The 17,257-nt window shown below is 42.9% G+C and overlaps 1 protein-coding gene across 4 annotated transcripts; it reads right to left on the reverse strand.

The window, feature by feature from the left end:
* Positions 1 to 912: 912 nt before the first annotated feature.
* LOC136439149 (microtubule-associated protein futsch-like) lies at positions 913 to 15,931 on the reverse strand. 4 transcript variants are annotated; one of them, XM_066434372.1, is made up of 11 exons: positions 15,741 to 15,931; positions 13,086 to 13,292; positions 12,552 to 12,688; positions 12,085 to 12,203; positions 11,726 to 11,897; positions 10,807 to 11,188; positions 5,483 to 10,462; positions 5,091 to 5,227; positions 4,544 to 4,744; positions 3,690 to 3,782; positions 913 to 2,702 (listed from the first exon to the last, which is right to left on the reverse strand). In XM_066434372.1, exons 1-11 carry the CDS (start codon positions 15,914 to 15,916, stop codon positions 2,563 to 2,565), a joined length of 6,744 nt encoding a protein of 2,247 aa, XP_066290469.1. In that variant the 5' UTR covers positions 15,917 to 15,931; the 3' UTR covers positions 913 to 2,562. The 4 variants fall into 4 exon arrangements, with proteins under 4 accessions (XP_066290469.1, XP_066290468.1, XP_066290471.1 ...); XM_066434371.1 differs by having other exon boundaries at positions 11,681 to 11,897; XM_066434374.1 differs by having other exon boundaries at positions 11,681 to 11,897; positions 13,086 to 13,296; positions 15,741 to 15,807.
* Between the last annotated feature and the right edge of the window lie 1,326 nt (positions 15,932 to 17,257).

Genomic DNA, 17,257 nt, shown 5'->3' on the forward strand with positions numbered 1-17,257 from the left:
ATCCTGGTTCATCTTATGGTGTACTGTCACCATTGTTATAGGAGACTTGGTGTGCATCTTTGTGTGCAAGATGAACTTAATTTTCCATCAATGTTGTGCCGAAATGAATTTGTTGTGGTGTGGTACTGGATGCAGAATTCAAAGAAAATTGCTTGTGGAAATATAGTTGTAATTTGCTTTCCACAGTTCTGATCTGAATAGGGCAAGTGGATGACCTTTGACTTATGACTTATGTATGGTAGTTGTCTGCAAGAGTATACTGTGGTGACTTTTAAAGACCATGAAAAATATCTTGTCCACCTTTACAGAGATATTATACAGATGTTCTGGTTTATGTTACTACCTTTGCCTACCTGTAATTTAGGGGCCGAGGATGATTTTGTTTAATTTCTGAAGAGGCATAAGTACATGTTTGATGACTGAAATACTTTCCACTTGTCTGCATTTTAGTTGCAGAACAAAACAATGCTTCATGCAGCTCTTGCCCGAGGGCTTGTCTGTTTACGTTACATTATGTCCAGTAGATCTGATCTGACATATAGGAGGTGATGTGTGAAAGTGTTACATTTTTAGATACACTGTCTCTGTAATTTTCTTACCTTCTTAGATACATGTATCTATTCATATACTGTGGATAACAGAAAACAGTAAGCTTATCAAAATGGTGAAAGTATATTTTCCATCTATTTTGTTCAAATTAAGAAATTAAGTATAAGATATCTTCCAATACGTGAATCCTTGGGCTTTGTAAACTTTCACTACAGGCATATTTTCAAGAACAAAATTGATTTCCTAAATGAAAGTCACCGTTGTATTCCACAGAGTATAAAGGTAATTAGGTGTGGAATGGTTGTAGACCATTATAATTACTTTTAGCAACCAGAACAATGTGTGTAGAGAAAAGGAAAAGTCGTTTTCACCATAATGACCTTTATTTTCCAAGTTGCCTTTACATACATGTATAACTTAAGTAATACATCAGCCTTGGTAATGTAATTAGTATTGGGTGAGTGCGTCATCTCAAACTGGCAGAAGTTATGTATAAAACTTTCTGGGTAATACTCTCAAGACTGCTAGGGACTAAATAGAAAGGGATCATTGCGGGTTTATGCAAAACTGATGATTCAAAATGTTTTCAGGTTTCTTCTCTTGTTTCTCATTTTCACTACTTTCCAGAAGTGCAATTCATTTTTCAATGATCTTACAAGTGAAAAACATTTTCAAAATTTTGCCATCCTTTCTGATTTTGTCTCTTTATGCATACATTGTACCATGAATGGTTGCAGGTTACAATATGCAGTTGTTACTTTGCTTACCCTCAATTCAATCAGTAAAATAAGATCTTATGACTTTTAAGTCCGATGTATACTTTCCAAATCCTCGATAATAATGTTCCATTAAAAAGTTCAAGTGACCAGAATCGGAGTGATTTCATAAACATAAAGGAAGGTCAGGGATTAAAAAGCCTGGCTTGAAATATGTTTTGTCTAGGCAATTAAATTGATATGAAAATCTTTGTGTGATGCTTCTCCTTGTACCTGTTAGTGGAATAGCCCATATCCTATGAAAACCCTTGCTGTATCAAACCCATTGTAACTGAAGATATTGTGTTTGGCATCTCGTAAAGGAGTCCCAATTTCATGTTATCAACATTAGTTACAAAACATAAGTTTCTTCCTTTTACCTCATTCCTGCTGACAGTTTCACTATTATAGCAGCACACAATCTCATTACTGATTACAATATTATGTAGTAAAATACACTTTTCCCCTGCATATTTCTGCATTACTGCTGTCTATGCTCTCATCAAAGATAATGTAACATTGTGATTTCTTAACATTTGACCTTATATTCTCTAAAATCATGCCTCAACATGCAGTATGCGCCACAGGACAGTTAATCTGACAGTCCATTGAAAGCTCAATGCCAGAATACTGTAAATCATGACATGTTCTCAGTGGTTTTGTGTTCACAATTCACCCATCTTACTAGGAACATATGTTCTGTCTTGCATTGCATTACTACAGTTTCTTCAACCTTGAACTTAAATAAATGCCCCCTTTCTCCTCCTTCCACAAAATGCATTCCCTACAAACCTAAATCAATTCACAGTTATAGTAAAAAAAGCCAAATATATGGACATTTTCTGTCCTTCAAATGGGATGGCCACTAAATTCTCCGTTTTATCATACCAATGAAGTCTGAAAAATATTAAGGTATCATATTATACACCTTGTTACATGTGATCATGATATTACATGTGATCATGATAAAGTGTTATATTATGATATTTCCTAATCACCAAGTAATTGGCAAAGTATTTGAGAGCAACAGTTTTACCATTTAGTATGATTTACCCATGGGAAAAAGTTCTGTGCTTTTTCGCATTTTGTGCTTGCTTTATTATAATGTGAATCTCGTTACAGAGAAGTGATTCTGACTGATCTGAACTAGCAGTAAGTATTTTTCCATATAGTGTATTTTGGAACGTCCAAGTAAAGACCACATATGATAACTGTGCTCTTCAGTTTCACTGATTGTTAAACTTATCTATACAGGATCTTAGAAATCCACATCAAAGCTTGGGTCGCGTCCATAGTAGTCAGACCTCTCGGTATCTTTGGACTTCGACGCTGATCTACTGCTCTTCTTACCCTTCTTCTTCAACCGTTTTTCCTCTTCATCTTTCATTCTCTCCAGATCTGGATGAAAACAAAATGAAAATGTGTTGATCTTTGACATTCAGGTATATACAGGTATGTTAGCCTCCAAGTTCTGACCAATACATTGGAATTGTTGTTAAGCTGTTACATGTATTTTCTAAAGTGGGTATCTCACTGTAGTATGCCTAATTGAGCCAAATTATAAAAGGCACTTGCAAAGTATTTGCGGCCTAAAATTGCAAATTGTCTGAAAATTTTTGAAAATTTGCAATTTGCTAAATGGCATAAATGGCCACAAACTCGCAAAGTGGTGTAATCACTGCACATCTCTTTTTGATGAATTTTAATCCTTGTACATTAGTTTTTAAGTCTGTGGCAACATTGCAATTAAAACAAAAATTATCTTGTATCTGATTTGAGAATGTGACAATCCAGGGTGGCCATTTTGTTTGTTGATGAGGTCATGTATTTTACCCCTGGGTCGCACATCAGTGTGACCACAAGGAAAAATTGGTGAAAATTTGCTAAGTTGCACAATAATTTGGCATAATAACGCACAGTCCAGTGAAATACCTGCTTTAGGGTTAGTGCTAACATACATAGAGTTTTGAGTTAAGAACAGATACCTACTCACCCAAAATTGACTTGTCTAACAGGTTATAATAGTGCCCAGATGTTAGATCAGTATGCGCGATTACATGTGGTGTAATAGAGAAAGCAATATTCAATAACTGAACAACTTAGTTATTGTCCAAATACAACATATTTTTCACCTTACAAATGTAACTCAACAAACTAAGAAAAAAAGGATTCATGGTATAGTTTGTGCAGTGCAATATTATAATTGACTGTTATCTGAAACAAACAAAAAGCAAACAAACAAACAAACAAACATAAAGGAACAGACATACGTGTACACATGTTTCACAACAGCAAACCATTACTACATGTACCAACAATTATTAGCTGTCAACGCCTTTGAACAGTGGAAGTTAGTCATGGATGGATGTGACTTTATCAAGTTACGTTTTGACTTTGATGATGGCTTTGTCCTCTTCTTCTTTTTCCTCTTCTGTTTCGATATTTCTGCTTGCTCTTCTTCAATGGCTTTGTTTAATTCTGAAAGGAGATCAGTTATGCCAAGTGAAGGATGAAATAGTTAGTGAACAGTAGTCCCTTTCTGCCTGTGGCCTGCAACTGGAAGTAAGCTAGTTGTTGTGCCTGTTTTAAAAAAAGGTTATACATTTTCAACTGTTTGTTTTACCTTCCAAGATAGAAAATGATTGCTGGCAACTGATTCCCCTCTAAAAGACTACATTTTGGAACAGTAAATGAAGAAATCATGCCGAGATGCTTTGGACCTTTATCTTTTGATAGTAGGAAAAAACACCAAGCTGCAGAACCACGCAGAATGCACAGGTTGTAAGTGCAGCAGGGACAAGCTACAGAACCAGGCAATAGATAATGCAGCCGTTGGCAAGCATAAGTAATAAAGCCACATTACAGACCAGCAGAGTACAGGCAGATGGACATAAAGCCTGAAAAGGGCCCATGTCTATCGGGTTTCTAAACTCTACAGATAACTTCACCTCTTCACCTTACCCAACATCAGAACTAGAGGTACCATCTTTACAGTACTCATCAATTTACAGTCAACACCATATGAAGTACTCAGCTAGCTTGTAGCTTGAAGAATATACAGATGAGTCCAAAAATGTCTAAAGCTACCACCTGGAACACTACTTCAGTACTACCACAATATTCAGCAGACACAGAATTTCCCAGGGCTAACTGCAGCACCAAGAGAATAAGTCAGCAAATTTTTCACTGCCTAAATAGTGTCTTTTTTCAATGGAAAGGATAATGTTTGTAAGTGTTACCTTCTCTGTAGAGCTTGAGAATCTTGTCCAGATCGCCCAGGGATGCCTTCATGGAGATGGCGTGGAGCATGAGGGTTGTGTAGACATCTCTCATGGTGACGCTGAAGCCCATACACCACGGCACGGGGCTGGTGGGCACGTCTTTGTGTTTGTACAGGTACATCAGCTCCTCAGACATCTTATCCAACAACTGGAGATTGTCTGGAGATACAGGTATTCTGATTAATGCATTGCAGTATTATATCATGATCGTAGCATTAAAAACCTCTTGACAACACAGACTGGAATATGCTACTAACAAAATGCTACAAGATATCAATATCATGTACATGTTGCATGAATCTATGTTCTGCTAACACAGCTCTTAACTCTTGTCCAGAATCAACTCAGTGATTCGGATAGCCCCTAGTGCTGTAGTTTTAATGAAAAGCTCACCAAAACGTATTTTATTTTCATTAAACGTCAGTTCAAACATGTTAGGACTGGCGTAAGTTCTTTGCCCCAGGGTTCCTCACACGAAAATTACTGCATAGTGAGAATAACTGACCTTTCCGTGTCAGCTCCTCAGGTCGTAGGTCAGACATGGAGTCTGCTAAGTCCCGCTGTCCCTTGTCCTCCAGGGGCTCACACTTGACTGCGTGGTTGATAGCCTTGTCTGACATATTCTGCAGCATCTTCAGCAGTCTATGTTTTGTAAACAAATGTGTGACGTCTGTTTTAGTTAACCTCATGAGTCATTACCTATCTATTACTTGAATACAAATGTTGTAATGTTTGCCTGTAACAGTATTAGTTTTTAACAGTAGAATACTGCACACTTCTTTTTAAAGATCTGATCCTTGTGACATGTTACAAGTTACATTGTCTAAATAAAATGATTGCAAGTTTCGCAGCCATTCAAGGTTTTTTATACCTGTGGAATGTGAAAAATCTACGCACCTTTCTGTGCTCTGCAGACGCTGAGCTGCGATTTTGATGTCGTCTGCAACAGGCTGGGGCAGTTCAGCAGACCTCCTCAGATCATCATCCCCATCCTCCGCGCTGGCGTTCGCTTCGTCTGCCGACCTCAGTGTCACATCTTCGAACTCCCTCGGCCTTCTGTCGATGTATATCGCCTTCTCCACATCATCAACATCTCTTCCCCGTCTACTTCGGGCCAGCATCGGCCAGTCTTCATCAGATGGTTTCGTGCCTGGTGCTCTTAGATTTAAACTGGGTGCCCTCATGGCAGGAAGATTCCACTTCCTCTTCTCCTTAGGCTCATCAGGAGCACGCTGTTTGTCGTCCTTTGAGCCGAACGCCCTCAGATTGATATCAGGGACACTCCAGGTCTTTGTCTGTTTCTTTTTCTTCTTAGGCTCAACTTTAGGTTCAGGCTCCCCGTTTGTCATTTCAGATTCAGATGTTTCCTCTGAACTCTTCTCCCTATTACGTTTCCAGTCTGGACCCTTGAAGTTGAAGTCAGGGCCACGAAACTCCGGCATCTTCCACTTTTTCTTTTCCTTGTCTTCTTCTTCCTCCACGCCATTGGTTTCTGTTGGATGCTCGTTTGCTTTCTCTCCCTCCGGACTCTTATCTCTCCCAAAGCTCAGGCCAGGTGCGTGAAACTCAGGCATATTCCACTTATTGGTGTCTTTTTTGTCCTCTGGTTTCTTGCTTTCTTGTGTAGCTTCAGCTCCTTGCATTCTCTCCTCACTCTTATCTCTTCGTATCTTCCAGTCAGGGGCTTTGATATTCATATTTGGTGCACGGAAGTCCGGGAACTTCCACTTATCTCTTTCGTCATCCAGTTCCTTTTCGTCGTCTGGCTTATTCAGTTCTTGGGAAGACTTAGTCTCTTCCACGTTTTCTTTATTTCGTCCCATTTTCCATTCAGGCATTTTGAACTCTGGCATCTTCCACTTCCTGTCATTTCCTTCTTCCGTCTCCTTTTCTTTCGCTGGTTCTGAAGTTTCTGTGTCATCTACGTTTTCCTTACTTTTATTTCGTCCCATTTTCCATTCAGGCATTTTGATGTTAGGTGCATGGATCTCTGGCATCTTCCACTTCCTGTCATTTCCTTCTTCCGTCTCCTTTTCTTTCGCTGGTTCTGAAGTTTCTGTGTCATCTACGTTTTCCTTACTTTTGTTTCGTCCCATTTTCCATTCAGGCATTTTGATGTTAGGTGCATGGATCTCTGGCATCTTCCACTTCTTGTCAGTTCCTTCCTGTGGTTCCTTCTTTTCTTTCACCGATTCTGACGGTTCTGTGTCATCCACCTTTTCCTGGCTTTTATTTCTTCCCATTTTCCATTCAGGCATTTTGATGTTAGGTGCATGGATCTCTGGCATCTTCCACTTCTTGTCAGTTCCTTCCTGTGGTTCCGTCTTTTCTTTCACTGATTCAGAAGGTTCCGTGTCATCCACGTTTTCCTTACTTTTATTTCTTCCCATTTTCCATTCAGGCATTTTGATGTTAGGTTTATGGATCTCTGGCATCTTCCACTTCTTGTCAGTTCCTTCCTGTGGTTCCTTCTTTTCTTTCACCGATTCAGAAGGTTCTGTGTCGTCCACCTTTTCCTGGTTTTTATTTCTTCCCATTTTCCATTCAGGCATTTTGATGTTAGGTGCATGGATCTCTGGCATCTTCCACTTCTTGTCCTTCCCTTCTTCTGCTTCCTCAATTTTCTGAGACGATTCTGTCTCTGGCGCTCTTTCTGGAGTCTCCTCTCTCTTAAACCAATCAGGCGATTTGAAATTAATGTCCGGCGCATGTATCTCTGGCATCCCCCACCTCTTTTGGTTTTCTTCCTTCTCTTTCTCCTTTGTTGGAGTCTCCTTATCTGCCGGTTTCGACCTTCTTTTCTCCTTTTTCTCCTCCGGCTCCATGATGTCTTCCTGAGACGCGGACACAGATGAGCGCCCGGAACTTTTATCCCGTCCAAACGTCCAGTCGGGAGATTTGATATTAACGCCGGGAAACTTCCATCCTTTCTTTTCTGATTCTTCTTTTGGTGGCTGTTCATTAGCAGGGTCTGTACCACGATGGGGACTTCTGTCTCTCTTCATCCAGTCGGGGCTTCTTATGTCAGGGGAGCTAAAGAATTCCTTCCATCCTTTTCTTCCTGTTCTTTTCTCACCCTCTTTGTCCTTGTCTTGCGTCTCATCCTCAGATGTGCTGCCCGGGCTTTTATCCCGCCTGAACTTCCAGTCTGCACTCTTGAGATGGATGTCGGGAATGTTGGGAAGTTTCAAACCCTTCTTTTCCTCATCTTTCTCTTTGATAGGTTCAGATTCCACAGGAGACTCCATATCAGCGTCATACTCCGGTTCCTTCTTGCGACCCAACTTTGGTGATCTTCTAGTCCACTCAGGTAGTTTCCATCCGCTTTTCTCTTCTTGTTTGTGTTCAGCGTCAATGTCAAGACTGTCACTAACGTCAGATTCAATAGTGACATTGCCAGCTTCGTCTTCTGTTACAACCACTGTGTCTGGCAGTGCGTCGTCACGGTGTTCATACTTCTTGTCTGGTCCCTTTGTGACACCGCCTTTCTCTTCTTCTTGCCTCTTCTTGACATCTTCGTTAGGTTCTCTCCTCTCATCTCGCCCCTTCATCCCAGCTATCAGTTGCTTCCAGCTCTCTGAGGCTGCATGAGCAGCTCTGTTTGCCCCTTCTTTTGTCGCCTCTACCGCTTTATCGGCCGTGTCTTTTGTTCTTGATGCAGCCTTTCTAGCACCTTCCTTTACCTTGTCCGCCACTTTTGGTTGCTCGTCCTTTCGGGCGGCGCGTTCTTCGTCGGATGTCACTTCTGCAACCGTGTCTAGTTCGTCGTCAGATTTGCTCTGCTTCATTCTATCAACGACATCACGCATCCAGCCTCCTTTCTTCTCTTTTTTGCCTTCGTCGACATCAGCTCGTTCTTTCTCTGTCTCCTCTTCGGAGTCACTTAACACACCCTTAGTGTCAGTTTTGTCGCCAGTCTTCTTCGTCTTTATAGTTTCCACGAACATGGCTAACCATTTTCGTTTCTTCTCGTCATCATTGTCGCCTTTATCTTTTTTGTCAGGTTGACTTTTCTCATCTTGTTTGTCTTTTTTCTTGAACAAATCAGTGAAGGACGAAGTTTTCTTTGTCGGTGACGGAGAAGGCCGTTCGGGTAGCTCAGGGGGAGCAGAATCTTCGACCGCCGTATCTTCCCGCCTGTCTTGTAGCCCCCAGTCGCGTGGAACGTCGTAGATGGGGTCACTAATGAGCGGGTCACTGAAGTGAACACTTGGGGAAGATTTCGTCTCATCAGCTGCCCTTGGCTTCGTCGGCGAACTGTACAAGTCTTCAGTGGGTGCCTCTTGTCTACGTGAGCGGTCATAGGTAGGAGAGGATGGATCTTCTTCTGAGGTCACTTTAGTCGCTTCCGCAGGTCCCTTGTTCCATGGTTTGAATACTGGTTCGTCACCTTTCTTCTCGATACGAACTTTCTCGAACGGCACTTTGGGAGTGCTAGATCGTGACGGCTTCTCTGGAGGCTTAGTTGTAGAAGGGGAGCTGATCGTAGTGTTGTAAGAACTCTTGAACGTGGGTGCTACTTCACCTAACTTAGCCTCCAGCTTATCAGCAGCTTGGTCCATATTCTTCTCGATGAAACGCTTCTCATCTTGTGGAGAGAGGAAGGGTTGTGTCATTGTATCTCGGGTGGGTGAGGAGTCTCCCGGCTTCCTTTCAGTTCGCGTATCCGCAGTCCTCAGTGGTTCCCGGCTGGGAGACTCTTCTGTCCTCGAACTATAACCAGTGGGGGTATGGTGGAAGGAGTCTCCCGTCTTCTTTGGGCTATCGTCATCAGGTGTCCGAGGGGAGTAAGGCTTGGAGTATGAATTGGAGCTCAACCTGTTAGGAGAATGAGCTGAGCTGACTTCCTGCCTTTTCTCACTTGGTGTGCCCGCCGTTGATGACAGAGGTGACTGGAAAGAGTCTCTTGTAGTCCTGCTGTCAGACACGTTGGGTGATGGAGATGTGTATGAATCAAACGACTCTTCGGGCAGCGTTCGGCTTGGTGTAAACGACTCTTCGGGCAGCGTTCGGCTTGGTGTAAACGACTCTTCGGGCAGCGTTCGGCTTGGTGTGAACGACTCCCCGGGCAGCGTTCGACTTGGTGTTTCTGTAGCGGATGACGTGTATGAACTGAAAGAGTCGTCTGGTTTGCTTCTACTCCAGTTATCGGGGGATCGGTACGAATCTTCTCTAGGACTTGTTCCAAGCCTGCTAGACGCTGGGGAAGAGATTCGTAATGGAGAATCTTTGTTTACCGGGGAGGAGTATGAGGAAGGAATTTTCTCTTCAGCCTTTGTTGTTGGTCTGCTTAAAGGAGAGGAAGTTAGGGGAGAAGGTTCACCAGGCTTCTTTGTCAGCGATGATTCCAGGTTGTCCAGTTTGGAAAAGAGCCTGTCCAGCCTGGCATCCAAGTCAGTCGACTCGGATGGTGCCTCACGTGCTTCCGCAGCAGTGGTACTGCTTGGTGTGGAATAAGAAGGAGACTGCGCCGGTGGTGTGCGCTCCGTGACCTTCTTGGTAAGACTGGGCGTACCTGGTGAGGACGGGATCTTATCCTGTGGTTTAAGAGAGGAGGGCTGCACTCTGTCAGTGGCCCTGCTTGGAGTGGTTCTGCTCTCTTGGGCACGGCTTTCTTTTTCTTTGCCTGGTTCGTCTTTTGAAATCTCTGCTGAGGACGACATCCTATCCTGTGGTTTGATATATGAGGGCTGTACTTTTTCAGGGGCCCTGCTTGGAGCGGTCCTGTTTTCTTGGATACGGCTTTCTTGTCTCTTGCCTGGTTCGTCTTTTGAAGTCTGCTCTCCTCTCACTGGTTCGTTACCAGCGGGCGCATCCTGTTGTGCTGCCATTTGCTTTGCCCACTTTTCCATGGCACTTTGTGGAGTCTCACGCCACCTTGAGGAGAGAGATTCCCAGAACCTCGTTATGTTTGTATATTGAACAACATAGATTCTGCAATTTCATCTAATGTAGCTACTCATACCAAAGACACGTCATACCCTTATACACATACTGAAGCTAATCATTGGGTAAGTATCCTACGATGATGCCTCTCTGATATGATTAACAGATCATATCTTTAACTGTGATCTTATTTGATTTATGCTGTAGTATCTCAAACCCCGTAACCTCACAATGACATGTTTCGAAGATCTAGTGGACGCCCCCATTTGATTCCTAGGACAATAGGTGGAAACAGATCACTGCTTTTGACGGGACTCAAAGGCTAAATAACTTACCGTATGCGAGTCCCTGGCTTGATGTCTTTGATGTTATACTTCTCTGGGCTTACTGAACGTCTTGCGTCTTGACTTGTCTGGGTTTTTTCATCTAATCGCGCTCGTTTCGTCTCAGGAGAAGCGACACTTGGCGCTTTTTGTTCTGGCTGAGTTAGCGGAGACTTGTCCTTTATCGGAGCTTCACGTTTTGTCAGGGTGGTGGTGGTGTCCATCTTCGAGGGTTTTGTGTCCTCGCGGATGTTCGCTGGAGTATGGGACTTGGCCGGCTGGGAGGTCGGAGGTGTCGTATCCTTACGGATGTTTGCTGGGGCGGGAGACTTAGCAGGCTGGGAGGTCGGACTTTTCTCCACTTGGGGTTTGACAAAACTGCTGTTGCTGGCAGCTGTATTGACGGATGGAAGAAAATAGAGTCTCGCTGGGTTTTTGCACCTAATTCTTTTAACTTTGATTTGGGATACTAAAGGGATCTAACAGTCAAAATAGAGAAACGTCAAGGACGAAGAATAGATCTACACTGTCCTTCCCTCAGATTCACAACCTTATTCCCTGTTGTCAAACTGCATTGTCATTATACCATAGTGTGCTTCCGCCAACGCCATGCCCCAGCTAGAGAGTATGTTAGCGTATAGCAGTGAGATGAGGATGGTATTAGTTTGATGCGACAAATGCCATACATGGCCACAGTGAATTAAGTTTTCTTAAGTTTATGGTATAGAAAGTACATGTGAGACACCAAATTACACAAAGCAGCATCTATTTATGATATGTCGTGTGGGAATGTTTTCGGTTTTGCGTTCAATTGTGCAAATAGAGTGCCATGTGCATTGCGGTCCTTGCGGTGCAGTGAAATGAAAGATGAGAAAGAAACCCTTGCCTGCAAACTGGCGCGCAAATGACTCCCTTCCAAATTCTATCTTACGTGCTGTGTTTGTTTCTGCCGTGGCCGCCGCCTGGTTCAGTCCATCTGCCTGTTTGCCCTGACCACACTCGCGCAGAACACCGAGGAACGCCTCGTGACCCTCGTTACTGCGGGTTGTCAGGTAGTTTAGAAGCTTCTCGTTCAACTTCTTCTTCTTGTCATGTGTCAGGAGCTGCAAGACGGATTTAGACACATGATCTGTGCTGCTATTGCTCGATGCCTGTCTCAGCTCTAGAAATAGACTTGTATTACGTAGCTCAACAACATTTGGGCTTCAAAACCATGGTTTATGCCTGTATAGCTAAAGACGAGATGTAAATGTTTTGATGATTTTCATAACTGCAAGACGAAAAGCTCACCTCCTCTACGTCAGCATCTTTGACCATGCCGGTGTCCACCAGTGTGCGGTACAGCGGCAGAGGCTGCATGTTCTGCAGCAGGAGGTTACGGTTTTCTGTGACAGCTTCCTCTGTCGTTCCTGTGCAGAACACAGACAGTCAGCTACTACTACATCTAAATTGAACATTAAAATCTTTGCATCTCTGGATGCCAGAAAAATTATCTATCTTACTCGTCTGCTTGCCTGACTATATATCATTGATACTTTCTGTGCCAATAATTTCAGTACAAGCGTAAGATATTTCTACCCTTCTTTGTTATGACTATGACGTTCTCTATCTCACGGTAATGATATAGACTTATGAGGCGAGGGCCTACAATAAAACTACGAACACGCCAATTGAAAACTGATAAGCAAGCTGTCTTTAGCCATCATACTAAGGACAGCGTTTTTTGTTAATTGCTTGTGTAAGAGAAACCATCAGACCTTTCATCTTTTTCTCTGTCTTGTCGATGCTGTCTGCCAGGAACCCCTGCCCGCTGCTCTTCAGTGTGTCCCTCAGGACGTCATATGCCGGTTCTCCTTGTGGCGGGAGGGCGTTGATCATTCTCTCGTTGATATGCCTGTATCAATGACCCAATGTTGTAAGATACAATGCAGTTATGAATATCTTTATTAATGGTCCCTTTTGGTACATAGATCCGGTGTAGACAAGTGTATCAACAATGAAATCAACACTGAAGCACCTGATGTCTGATACTGTCATAAAAGACACAAAATTAACATCGCAAGGCCTAATGTAGGAGTTAGCACTGTTCCAGCCACTTCTGTAGTTACCTGCTGAGCTTACATTTGCCTTTACATTGATATTTACCAAAGTTTTATTTCTTGACAGCTCTCTGCTCGCTCATGGTCATGTGATAACGGGTTGTACGAGCGTGTTGAACAAGTTTTAGCTACTATCTCCTTTCAGATGCATGGTAAATTGGAGCCGTTATGCCAGAAAGTACCATGTCGTACCTGCGAACGTCCTCCGGCAGCATGTAGTCTGCCATGCGCTGCTTGAGCAGTCCCTTGTTCACCATGGTGCTGATGATGGGTAAGGGGTCCATCTCATTCACCAGGGTAGGCCGCTGCCGGGACAGCGCCTGGATGTACTCGGTCTTCATGTTGCCGCGTGTCTGGCTCCGCGGCACAACTGCTGAACGGGTCTTATCCTCGTGTGCCCTGGCTAAATCAAACATGGAATAGATGAATGACATTTAGATAGTGCACGGCAGCTGTGTTTATACCGCGTGTCTGGCTCCGCGGCACAACTGCTGAACGGGTCTTATCCTCGTGTGCCCTGGCTAAATCAAACATGGAATAGATGAATGACATTTAGATAGTGCACGGCAGCTGTGTTTATTTACAGCTGCTAAGACTGAGTGCTTGGTATACATGGATGTTTAATGGGAGTTAAGAAGTCATCCGCCATGGGAAAATGTTGACGTGTATTAGTTTCCTTGTAGGTACATGTGGTTGAATTGATACTGTCAAGTTAGATATTGGCAGTACATATATATGTAGTACAGTAGGACTGAATTGGGTAGGTTTGAATTTTGTCATTGTCATTGTTATTTGTGTTTGTCGCAAATGTCATAAATGTACATACCCTTGTGCGTTTGACCCCAGACCATTATCTTGGGCTTTTGGTTTCTGTTTGGCACGCATATAATAGAGACCCTTCCCTTATAATCATCAATAATGGAGCCCCCTCCCTACATTCTCATGGTACAGCTAATGTCGGGAGGGGCATGTACCTAAGCATGCGTGACTGGAGGTGCGGCTGTTTTGGCGATTTGGAATTCGGTTACGTCAACAGGACAAGTGGCTCATCAGACCTCAAATTGTTTGTGTTTATGTCTAATGTAAGACAGAGGGTCACAATGAACGGAAATATAACACAATGAACTCCTATATGATAGAGTTGCTCATAGTAAACGGAAATCGCGACAATTTTCGTGACGAAATCACTTTATTGATATATGGCTGGCGCATTTAGTTAGTTAAGTTCCTTCCCGCACCGAAGGTGCACAAGGCGGTGCCCATCTCCGTTTCGGCAGCCCTTGGGCCACATGGCTGACGCAGGGTGGAAGAATAAAGTCATGGGATTGTTTCTTTTGTTCGAAAGTATGCCAACACCTGCTGGTCCGAAAATTACCTGGAAAATAGCCCAGAACACATGATTGATGGTTTCCTTATGATTAATGACTTAAATTGTAAAAAAAAAGATCACAGAGATTGTCAGAAATGAATACACAAAACACAGCAAATGTAAGGTGCACCTGTATGGTCTTGCATCCTATCAGCATCAGATACAAGCGACGACTTTTGTCACTAGAGAAACCGATACAGTTAGACAAATATAGAATGCCCGAGGGGTGGGAATAGGGATAAGCGGTGTACGGCATATTTCTTGACATCAAACCAGTCTTAAATCAACATGGTTTGTCACACAAGCAGTTAAAAGAGTCACAAGTGGCTGTATCTAACAGCTACCCCGCCGTGACAGTAGTATGAATAACAGTAATGATGCGCTTAGTTGAATTACACAATAGCCCTTAAGTAGTGTTTTTCACTTGGTAAACCCAATCGTGGCGGAAGATCTAACGTTTGTTTTAGAGCTTATCCAAGTTACGGTCTATCTGCCTTGTAGTGATCCCGTAAGGTGTCCTTTTGATTGTCTGCTGTTTCTGGCTACCATGAATCATGACTTCCCCAAGCTGAGTGATTATGCTCGAGGACGGTCTTCATTTCTTGGTAGTGTAATTGTCAATGGGTGAGATAATTAATGCTAGCTGTACTGATTTACTACTGATATTGATGATGAAAGTGATGACCGAATCATTACGTGCAAATCAATTGCAAGCGTGTATGTATGATTTGAAGCGTGGTAAGTCGAAGTTAAGTTGGATCACCCGGAAGTTTTTTTTCGGAAGCAAATTCCTCGTAATTACTGGGATGAAGTTCCCATTGACAGCCTGTTGACAAAATTTGTGTAGTGTAGCACGCGGCATCTGGGTGCTTTTGTTCTATTTTTCCAACGAAGATGCTTGCCTTGAGGTATATGAACTTACAGTAACATTGTATTCCATACATTATTTTATGTACGCCAAATAATTCCTAATGGCTTTCACCGCTTTTTGTGTTGTTTATATAAATTCGCGATTGAAGTCAGCTGTGAAAAGTCACCAGGTGTTTGTGCTGCATTTCAAACATAAAGAAACTATAAACAGATCACAGTTTGAGTTGTTCAGTCGATTCTAGTCACCCTTTTTTGAGCTGACAAGAAAGACGTGACCTGTTTACCGGAGCGTTGTTTCTGATTTGACCTGACCCCTTCGTCGCACCTGACGTGCCTGTCGCCCTACCTCAGCTCAACTATGTCGTCGAATGTGTACTTTTCCCCGCAACAACAAATGTCTGTTTTAACCTTTCAGACTTTTTAAAGAGGTTACATCATAATAGGATATTTGACGCATTTCATAACGGCATAGATAGTTGTTTGTTGTAATGACATTACTGTGGGGGCGTGTTCTGAATACTGCTGGTAACTTTGTCAAAACATCGATATCATAGTTAACAATATCAGAAGAGGACAAGTAACAACAACATAGACTCTGTACAACTTACCCTTTGTCAGGCAGCAGGGACCAATACCTCAGACCGGAGTCCGTGAGATCCCCAGTGTAAGTCTGCGGAGACGCTGTGTGCGCAGGCCAGCGATACCTGCAGTTCGCCAGTGATGGTGTCTGCACACTGATACAACTCGTCCGACCAGTGCCCGCCTGACCTGTGCCTTCACTCATCTACGTGTGGCGCTTGCAAATTAGCTCTTTTTGTTTACCTACAATCCGTTTTTAAAGGTTGCTATCTATCATAGCGCATATGCTTAGTAATGAATTGATCCTTGAACGAGGTTATACTTACAAGTTGTTTATGAGACTATGACCAGATGTAGATAATTGGATGAGAGAATTAATGAATGCAAACAATTGTATGGCTTCCCATTCTCATCAGTCTAATTATGGACCCTTTGTACTAATAACGTTTCATTACAGAACAATGCGGGAAACATTTCTATCCATGATGCATTCTTAAGATTGGAAAGAAACATTACGGGTTAAAGTTCGGTTACAGACAGGTGTAGTTGTGTAGAAAGAACCCATTTCCCACTGTTGTGATTCTCCAGTGGTGCGTTTGCTAACAGTAAATGTACAGATCACAGAGCACGAAGAATCCCAGAGACAGGAGGTGAACAGAGCCTGGGGGTGATCCGGGGCACTCGTTTGGTAACACCCCCATTCCACCAGGGCGGCGACCTCGCTGCGACCGCCCTGCGACCGAGCGATTTGACAGAGCGCTCAACAAATTCCGTAGATGAAAAATGAATCTTTTAGAGCTTTGCGTTTTTTTGTTCTCTTTTCAGTCAACATTTTGCGTGATATTGCAAATATTCCAATTATGAAGTCAAGGGTGACACAAATCCAGTTTAGTTCGCAGCGAGGTTGCAGCGCGATTGCCGTCTAGTGGAATGGGGGCCAAACACAAATCATAATGCCCCTCATTGTTTCGTCCTATTTTGACGATTTCAGGCGACAACGCCCCCTTTGGCTTGCCTCAGGGATTTTTCACATACTAGTACAGTATTGTAGATTGAAATGACGGTTAGACGTCCCATATAAAATAACACAATACATTGCTTAAATATTGCTGAATATGTGCAGCCAGGCTTAGCATGTTGATTCACTTGGATAGGTGTGAAAACTTCGTGTGTTGATCGTCCGCCTTGCTCCTGAACTGACCCCGCCAAACCATCCATGGGTGAAGTAAGGACAACCACTTTCCCCTGGTCACGTTCGAAAGATCACTTATATTAAGTCTATGTTAAAAGGCTTGTTTTGACGACACTCCTGCAGTGTGTTGATATACCGCTGGTGGCTGGACGATTCTGTACCCTGGCCTTCAATTACACCTGACCAACTTGTTGTGGTATAAACCACACACATGGCCACGTTAACACGCCATCCTGTTATTTTTTCTTTTTTCAAGCAACTCAGAAAACTTGAGTATGTCTTCAATATGAAGAGCATTATGCTTATTTAAGATTTGCTACGAAAACTGAAACACTGCCAGCTACATGTTGGTCT

The sequence above is a fragment of the Branchiostoma lanceolatum genome, chromosome 7, assembly GCF_035083965.1.
Source record: "Branchiostoma lanceolatum isolate klBraLanc5 chromosome 7, klBraLanc5.hap2, whole genome shotgun sequence".
Taxonomy (NCBI): Eukaryota; Metazoa; Chordata; class Leptocardii; order Amphioxiformes; family Branchiostomatidae; genus Branchiostoma; species Branchiostoma lanceolatum.